This window comes from Mesoplodon bidens, assembly GCF_964165515.1.
Source record: "Mesoplodon bidens genome assembly, chromosome: 17".
NCBI lineage: Eukaryota > Metazoa > Chordata > Mammalia > Artiodactyla > Ziphiidae > Mesoplodon > Mesoplodon bidens.
In genome coordinates, this window is record NC_138174.1 from 4,945,087 (window position 1) to 4,954,163 (window position 9,077).

At 42.9% G+C, this 9,077-nt stretch overlaps 1 protein-coding gene across 2 annotated transcripts; it reads left to right on the plus strand.

The window, feature by feature from the left end:
• Positions 1 to 287: 287 nt before the first annotated feature.
• On the plus strand, positions 288 to 7,605 carry RPL21 (ribosomal protein L21). Of its 2 annotated transcripts, none has more exons than XM_081215057.1 (6): positions 288 to 515; positions 3,106 to 3,184; positions 3,500 to 3,561; positions 4,361 to 4,473; positions 5,244 to 5,394; positions 5,507 to 7,605. In XM_081215057.1, the coding sequence occupies exons 2-6, from the start codon at positions 3,118 to 3,120 to the stop codon at positions 5,594 to 5,596; spliced, it is 483 nt and encodes a 160-aa protein (XP_081071183.1). In that variant the 5' UTR covers positions 288 to 515; positions 3,106 to 3,117; the 3' UTR covers positions 5,597 to 7,605. The 2 variants fall into 2 exon arrangements, with proteins under 2 accessions (XP_081071183.1, XP_081071184.1); XM_081215058.1 differs by having other exon boundaries at positions 511 to 570.
• Positions 7,606 to 9,077: the final 1,472 nt, after the last annotated feature.

The window sequence follows — 9,077 nt, forward strand, 5'->3', positions numbered from 1 at the left end:
GTGCGTAGTGTTTTGACGCATTGAGGGCAAAAACGTTTGAAAGACATATAAACCGTACAACATGCTTTCTTCACCATAATTTTGCTCTTGTGCCCACGTAACCATTCCCACAAACTGCAGTTCGGAGCACAGAAAAGAACTCAGACAACATAGGACCAGACTGCTCCGATACCCGAGGACGCAGGCACACGCCCACTTCCCGCGTGGCGTCTGACGCAAGGGATGACGTCAGCACGCTCGCGACGTCTGCGCCTGGTTGACGCCCTTGAAGGCCCCTTTCCGGGCTGTCTGGCAAGATCCAAGTGTCAGCTTGTGTCGGTCGGTTACCTCTTTTTCGCAAGAAAGGAAAATATCCTCACAGGTTCTTCTGGTTCTCAGGGACGACACTCTTACCCAGGAAAGTGTGGCTGTTGGCCGGCGTTTTCTCAGGCAGCGCCGCGGGCAGCCCGCAGGCCCTTGTAAGGCGCGCGCGCGGCGCCGCCTCCTTCTTTTCGGCCGGAACCGCCATCTTCCAGGTACCGTACGCGCGTGGCTCCCGGAGCGTCTTGACCCTCCCCCTGTCCCTCAGGCGTGAGTTCCAACCCTGTGGCCGCTGAGGCCGTGCATTGGAGCCCTAGGGAGATCATTTAGCCAGCCTGGGGCCCGCTGGCCTGGGCGGTGGAGCTGTGTCCGTCCAGACTCGGCGCGGCGGGCGCGGGGCCGGGGACCAGGCTGCGATGCCGTGGGTTTGCGGGGGGACAGGCTCTGGAAAAACGAGGCCGAGGCAGCGGGGTGAGGCGATTCTGGTCCATCGGGAAAGGAATTCGTCCTTCCAGCGCCCCCACGGCTTCAGCTCGTCTCTCCTGGGCTTTCTCGGATCGGCTCTGGCGCCGCGTGGCCGCTTGCTTTTCCAACGCCTTCAGTGTGTCATCTTAACCCCTGTTGTAGGACCTAAACTGTAATGCTCTGGCGTAGGGGCTTCGGGGCAGTAGGAGCGGGTTTAGAACCAGGCGCCGGTTTTAATCTCCCTTGAGACCTGGGGGTGTGTGTGTGAGCAAGTCGGGGGTCGTGGTCGGAGAACTGCAGAGGTGCCCCTGAGTCGCCCTGGATGAAGAAGCCCAGCCTATTCGTCGTTGACGTGGGAGATTTCCGGTTCTCTTAATTCTGGCCCGGGACCGCAGTTGGAGAAAAGGAAAATACTTTGTTTGCCACGGGTATTGTTTTGTCCATGCCAGGGCAGCAAGTGTTAAGTGAAGGGATTGCTGAATAGCTGTGTCTGATTTAGGCGTTTAGGGGGAACGTTAACTGAATAACCTCTTAGTCTTAGTTTTGCATCTTTGTGTCTAGTTTGTAGCAGCCAGCTGCCAGAGTTGCGGAAACAGCGTGTTGCGCCCCCGTAATGGGTCCCATTTTTGGTAGTATTATAAACTCTAAATCGTCATTGCTTGGGACGTTAAGTATTGTTTTTAAAAACTCACTCGATTATATGTGTATTGGGTCCTGATGGATTTCGAACTCGGAAAAATGGGTCTGGTGGAAGGAGCGTGGGCTCTGGAGTCAGAAAGGACTTCCAGGGTTTCCCTGGCGGTGCAGTGGTTGAGAATCCGCCTGCCAGTGCAGGCGACACGGGTTGGAGCCCTGGTCGGGGAAGATCCCACATGCCACGGAGCAAGCAAGCCCGTGCGCCACAACTACTGAGCCTGCCCTCTAGAGCCCACGAGCCACAACTACTGAGCCCGTGTGCCACAACTACTGAGCCTGCGCTCTAGAGCCCACGAGCCGCAACTACTGAAGCCCGCGCACCTAGAGCCCGTGCTCCGCAACGAGAAAAGCCCCCACTCGCAATTAGACAAAGCCGGTGCACGACAACGAAGACCCAATGCGGCCAAAAATTAAAAAAAAAAATGTGTTAAAAAAAACGAAAGGACTTATATTACTGATTGTGTCACTTTGTGTCTCCATGAAGTGAGTTGATCTGCAGAGCATGTCTCCTTGTTTATGAACTTAAGGGGAGTTTATATGAACTTAATGCAAATGTAGCCATGAGAATTAAAACAGTACTTGATAGATTCTTCTCACCATTTAAAGTGAAGTGTGCATTCGTTGTAACAGTGGTTTGGCTTTGATGGGTTAGCTGAAACATTCTTCGGTCTCCTTGCCACACAAGTTATATGAAAAAGGTACTTAGGAGTCACTTTTCTTTAAGGTTAAAATGTAATAAATTGAGAGGTTGACTTACATTAGAACACTGTCGACAACCTAAGCTGGTCTTTGGTGTATTTTGCCTTGTGGTAGTCAGCAGTGGTAGTTCTGCCCTTGGATCATCTGAGGCAATTAAAACCATTATTTTAGCCTTTTGGGAAACAAAGTGAAAGGTTCACCTCAGCCTATACGTGAATTCTTAGGCAATGATAAAGTACTGTTTATTAGTAAGTGCTTTGCATGTGCTAGGAATTGCTCAATGTTTTGTAGACATTATCCTAGTTGATTATAAAAGTAATAAGACTGTTTTACATATGAGGATCAGGGTTTAAATGTTGGTCTCCCAGGTAAGTGGCAAAACCTATGTCAAAATCAGGTCAGTGATTATAAAGCCTTCTTCCTCACATTTTCTGGTAAACAACTGAGTAATTAGATATATGAAGTGAGTTAGAGATTTTTGACAGTTCATAGGTGCGGTATCAGAGATATCCGTAGGTTGATAAGAAAAGGGATTTAATCCATTATGTATTAAGTGCAAGACTGAGTTTTGTCGTGCTTTGCAACAATAAACTGCCTTCTAGTTGGTAATTCCAGTGTTCTTGGCAGTCTAAGCTGGGTTCTACAGATGTAGTGTGGCAGAAGTCCTGTCGTGTTGTTACATTCTAACAGGGAAAATACTGGTTTGGGTTCTAAAATCCAGTTCTGCTTCTTAGGAGTTATAGGCAGTTTTGGCAGAAATCTTGATAAAATTACTGTTTCTTACCGTTACAAGAGCTATTGATTCGTGAGCCAGCTTTTTAGATAGTTGCCTAATTCTCGTGTTCCTACTGAACTTAGTGCATGTGTAATTACACATTTTTTGGTTAAAGGGGCAAATGTCAATTTTGCAGTTGTATTTGACTGTTTGATACTTTCTGGTTTCAGTAATTCGCCAAAATGACCAACACAAAGGGAAAGAGGAGGGGCACCCGCTACATGTTCTCTAGGCCTTTTAGAAAACATGGTGAGTAGATCCACCCTCCTTGGGAGCAAGCGTGGCATACATTTGTGTTTTATTACCTATGTGTTATTGTTCATATAATGTGTTCTTAATAAATGACATTAATTAATCAGCATCTACCTAACTTATTTGTAATAAATAAAAAGCATGAATTTTATATAGTGGTTCTTAACTTGTCGACTAGCAAGATTTTAAAGTACACGTAACTGCCAAAAAGTAGTGTGTGTTGAAAGCTAGTAAGGTTATATATTTCTCTTACTCTTGACTTTTTAATCTTGATATTAACTGTATTGGGGGTTTTTTGTGTTTTTTTTGCAGGAGTTGTTCCTTTGGCCACATACATGCGAATCTACAAGAAAGGTGATATTGTAGATATCAAGGTAAATTATAAAATTGGGGAAATAACTACAGAGTAACATTAGAAGTTAGAAAAGTTGTGTTTAATATTAAAATCTGAATAGGGTGTATTGCATCTTTTTATCTTCCTAATCGGGGGAAAATCCATTTCCTGAAAAAGAGCTCGTGAGAGTATAGAGTAGCTATTTTATGTTATATTTTAATTTTTGTAATAAATTTATTATTTTTTTGGGCTGCATTGGGTCTTTGTTGTCGAGTCTTCCTTGCAGTGCGCGGGCTTCTTATTGCAGTGGCTTCTCTTGTTGCAGAGCTTGGGCTCTAGGCAGGCGGGCTTCAGTAGTTGTGACTCACGGGCTCTATAGCGTAGGCTCAGTAGTTGTGGCGCACGGGCTTAGTTGCTCCGTGGCATGTGGGATCTTCCCGGACAAGGGCTCGAACCCGTGTCCCCTGCATTGGCGGATTCGTAACCACTGCGCCACCAGGGAAGTCCCTAGAATGGCTATTTTAATTTTACTTTAATAAACAAGAGTTTTAAAAGTGCTCTTCTTGAGTCCAAGAATTTTCTCATTACTTGTTTTTAACAGCTAGTGGAAAAATTAAGGAGGGGAATCTTGTGAATTTGTATTTAATCGTGTCCTGGTACTCTAGAGCTTAATGATGATTGTCTTTTTGATTGCTTAAAGCAACGTGAAAATGACATTTCACCGGCTCTGAAAGCTCTTGAGTTGCCATCTAAAAAAAACATCTTGGAATATCCTAGTTACTTTGGATTTAACTGGAGGGGGAAATTGCTGGCATAACATGTATCTCCTTTCTTAACAGGGAATGGGCACTGTTCAAAAAGGAATGCCCCACAAATGTTACCATGGCAAAACTGGGAGAGTCTACAATGTTACCCAGCATGCTGTTGGCATCATTGTAAACAAACAAGTGAAGTAAGTAATGTCATAGTTCTTTGTGCGTAGTTAGTATTCCCTCACACCCCCCTTTCACTTTGCCAGTTGGACTTATGTCTTTATTGGTCATTGAAGTGGGGCAAAGGAAATCCCCTTTTAAAACTCAAGCAAACTGGGTGTTTGTCTTGTAACCTGTCAGAGGAAACATTGTAATAAACTTACTGGAAAGCCTTGTGGGGTTTGTTAGCTAAGCCATTCTGGTTTTCACAGTGTAACACGTTTCATAAGTTGTACGTTTTATTGTCTGGTTTTGCTTAAATGATTTGGTATTTCAGAGTCTGTCACCCCATCAGAAGAGAGCTTAAAAGTGGGGATGTTTGGGCCTCCCTGGTGGCGCAGTGGTTGGGAGTCCGCCTGCCGATGCAGGGGATGCGGGTTCATGCCCCGGTCCGGGAGGATCCCATATGCCGCGGAGCGGCTGGGCCTATGAGCCATGGCCGCTGAGCCTGCGCGTCTGGAGCCTGTGCTCCGCAACGGGAGAGGCCACAACAGTGAGAGGCCCGCTTACCGCAAAAAAAAAAAAAATTAAAAAAATAAAAAATAAAAAAAAAATAAAAAGTGGGGATGTTTGCTTCAAGGCCCCATTCAGCAGGATTTAATAAACGATTATAAATTTGCCACCACCTTGTTGATTTATCCTATCTCTGGGTAAAAAAATATTCATGGTTTAATTAATAAATGAAGCTGTTGAAAGAATTCTCTGAATTTTAGCTGCGTTTTTGATGCACTTAAGTTTCTTTTTTCTCCAGGGGCAAGATTCTTGCCAAGAGAATTAATGTGCGTATCGAGCATATTAAGCACTCTAAGAGCCGGGATAGCTTCCTGAAACGGGTGAAGGAAAATGATCAGAAAAAGAAGGAAGCCAAAGAGAAAGGTACTTGGGTTCAACTGAAACGCCAGGTGAGTGCTTGGCAGGGTTTCTTGGTATTACATACGTTATTAGTTCTGGGAGCACTTTGAAGTTGAGGTACAGTACTTTTCATAATTATTCCCTCGCCTGTTTTTTTAATAGCCTGCTCCACCCAGAGAAGCACACTTCGTGAGAACCAATGGAAAGGAGCCTGAACTGTTGGAGCCCATTCCTTATGAATTCATGGCATGATGGGTGTCAAGAAAATAAAAGACCTGGACTGTATAAATGATTCTCTTAATTGAGTAGAAGTGTGTGACCCCCTTACCCAAACAAATATTTAAAGCACATTTTAATTGTGTCTGAATTCAGTGGGTGACATCTTTTTACTTTTCAAATTTAGTGGGTTTTGTTCCTGAAAGATGTGAGGTAGGGCGTTGTGCAGTATACTCCATTGGTTAATAAACTGCTAGATATTACTTATAAAATATTTGTCCTAGTTTGAAAATTGTCTCTAAATTCCTATGAACAAAGGATTTAAAACGAATGAAAGTTATCTGTTATATTATAACTAAGCTCAGGAAAAGTTGATGCTCATAATTGCATCATAAATTAAGGAGCTGTGTTTTGAGGATCAGGAACTTAACTTTGAAGCCTACTATTTAAAAATACATGGTTTAAAGCCCCTTCCTGGTCCTGTGTGAGTTACATGTTAGTTCTGAGTTGTTCAGCTCTTTTGTGCAGCAGGGCTCAGAAAAGTGTTGAAAACTAGAATACCTTTTTAATTTAAACTGGGTAAGTATTTATATAGTATCTAATATGTGGCATTCTAAGCAGTTTACATAATGTACTCATAAAAAAATTGGAATAAGTTTTATTTTGCTCATTTTACATGAAAGGAAGCTGAGGCACAAGTAACTTGCCCGAGGGTACAGGTGCATAGTGTTGGGCAAAGATTCAAACCCAGGTAATCTGGCTGCATAATCGGATTTTAGTCATCAGTTCTATATTGCTTCATATTAATAGGAATATTTTAAAGCTACTTTGTCTAGTTGGAACACATTTTAGGTTTTGTTACTTCCTGGATTTTTTTGTGTGTGTGTGTGGTACGCGGGCCTCTCACTGTTGTGGCCTCTCCCGTTGCGGAGCACAGGCTCCAGACGCGCAGGCTCAGTGGCCATGGCTCACGGGCCCAGCCGCTCCGCGGCATGTGGGATCTTCCCGGACCGGGGCACGGACCCGTGTCCCCTGCTTCGGCAGGCGGACTCTTAACCACTGCGCCACCAGGGAAGCCCTTCTTGGATATTTTTAATAGGATGTGGTAAACATCCAGTAGGGAATTGATCACATCTTATCCCCCTGCCTTCAGTATTCTGTGATGATACCTGTAGCAAGCTTATTTAAAATGAAAACCTTGACTACTCACTTGGTGTTCTGTCCCCACTATTAGACTTGAGGACAAGAACCTGTTTACAATTTTAGGAAACGCTGTGGATAGGTTAAAACCTAATGTTAGTGGCCTTCAGTTTCATCTAGTGAAGTGTGATGGCAATAGGGCTTGGAATCCAGCAAACCTTGGCTTTGAATCTTGGATTCCTAGCCTAACTCAGTAAATGGTGGTTATTAATTGCCCTTAAAGATTCACATCTAGTGGTAGAGGGTTATGTTTAAACATGACTGTGTTGGTCGATAGAAATTGTTGACCAGCACCACCACAGAAAACAAGGAAAACCTTATAAATTGCATCAGTTGGCATTCGTGTTCTGTTTTTCCATTTTAAGTTACCACTTATGCACCAGGTTGAAGTCGCTTTGCATATTTTAAAATTCTATTTCATGAATATCTTTCATAGCCGTTTCTTCATTCCTGCCCCTTTAGGCACATTTTGATTTCTCCTGTAACCTATTAAAGCAGCTTCAAGGCATGTTTATTGAGCCTCCTGCTGTATTGCATATTGCTTAACCTGTGTGTCTCTATTTATAACTCATGGTTTAGTTTTTCAAGGTACGTGTAACTAGTCTGGTTCCTACTAAATAGTTTTTCTCTTTATTTCTGTTTTCCTACGTGATGGGTTTAGCTATTAGGAGAATTGTGTTCATGGAACTGCTCTTTATTGCCCCAGTTTTGCACACGCACTTGCCTTTGCCTGAAATACCTACACTGTGCTTTGTTCATTTGATGGAATTCCTGCTTGTCGTTAACTCACCTTGAGTCATAGGTGAACCATCCCTAATTAAAGCATTTTAAGGAGAGGAATGAAAGTGTTTGGAATCAGAGATTACTTCTGGTTTGGGTTGGTGGAATAAATTCCCCCATATATTTGTGTGTTTGCTTCTCACAGTGTTTATAATTTTTAAAAACTTCTGCCTTCCTCACTAGACCCGAGGATAGGGACTGTGCCTTTTATTTTGTACTTCTAGTGCCTGGCACATAATATACACTCAGTAAATGCTCTTTAATGAGAAAAGCACTGCTTTTTTTTTTTTTTTTTTAGAGACATTTTCTACTTTATGTTCAGTTTTATTTTCCTATGTACTTTATAAAACTAGTGTTTCTGAATTTTGAGGGCTAACCAACCATTTTGCTCAGGAGTAATTGGGGTTATTAAATACTTCATGTGGAAAAATCAAGAGACCTCAAACATTCCTTTGTTCATTCTCCAGCCAGTCATGTTAACCTTGCTTTCTGTTGCTGCTTCTGTAAAATGAGGGTATCATCTGCAAGTAGGGATTGGACTGAATGATTCCTAGAGGTCCCTTGCATGCTTTGAGTCTGATTCCATGTTTAACTATGACTAAGTGAAAGGAAGTATAATTGTGACTTGTCAAAAAGGAAATGGTGGTGTAAGATAGTTCAGGAGGGCTGGTGAGGCTGGACACTGGGAAAAGGAAAGGCTGCAAACAAGACTGGCTAAGGGGAGTTATTCTTAGGGCAGGTAGTCAGAAAGTGTGAACGCTTCCATCTAGTGTATGGTGCAGCAGTTTTCTAAAATACTATCAATGGCAATACTATGTGAATATGCATAAAGCTTTTTTGGATTTTTAAAGATGGGTTTTCTCACATGCACAATACTGAGTTTAAAATGTGTTTTCCAGATTCTTGGTTCATTTTGATTGCTTTCCTAAAGGGTTGTACCAGTTAGCACTCCATGAGTGAGTGAAAATGCTTGTCTTGGCACTCTCTTCAGCATTGATTATTATAATTTAGTCTTTGCTAATCTGGTGGGAGAAAATGTTGCGTTATTGAATTTGGCTTTCCTTAGCTTCTGGAAGACTTAACCTGGTTTCCTTTTACCTCCACTGCAGTCTTTGCTGGACCTTACTCTTTCTGACCTCCAAATACTGAAGTGCCTTTATTCGCACATTCAAAGCCCTGTATCATCTGCCCTCTGCCTACTTTTCTGACCTAATCGTCTGCCACTTCCAGCCCCAAAGTCAGATTCAGTAAGTTATGAGATATTTGGAGGTCAAACACCATTAAGGAAGTTACAATCTAGGAGGAACAGTACAATCGGAAATCCTATTTAAATCAAGGCAAAATAAGGCTTCAGGGAGTGTAAAAGGACAGTAAAGGGGAAAGTTGATGTTTACAGGGCTCTTGTTTTCACTGATTTTTCATGGTTTGTCTTGTTTGCTTGACCCTTTCCACGTATTGCTTCCTTGGCTTCAGCTTACAGACTAGTGAAAGCCAGCAAATGAAGCAAGCAGCTTTTCGTTTGTCTTCCTCATTCTTT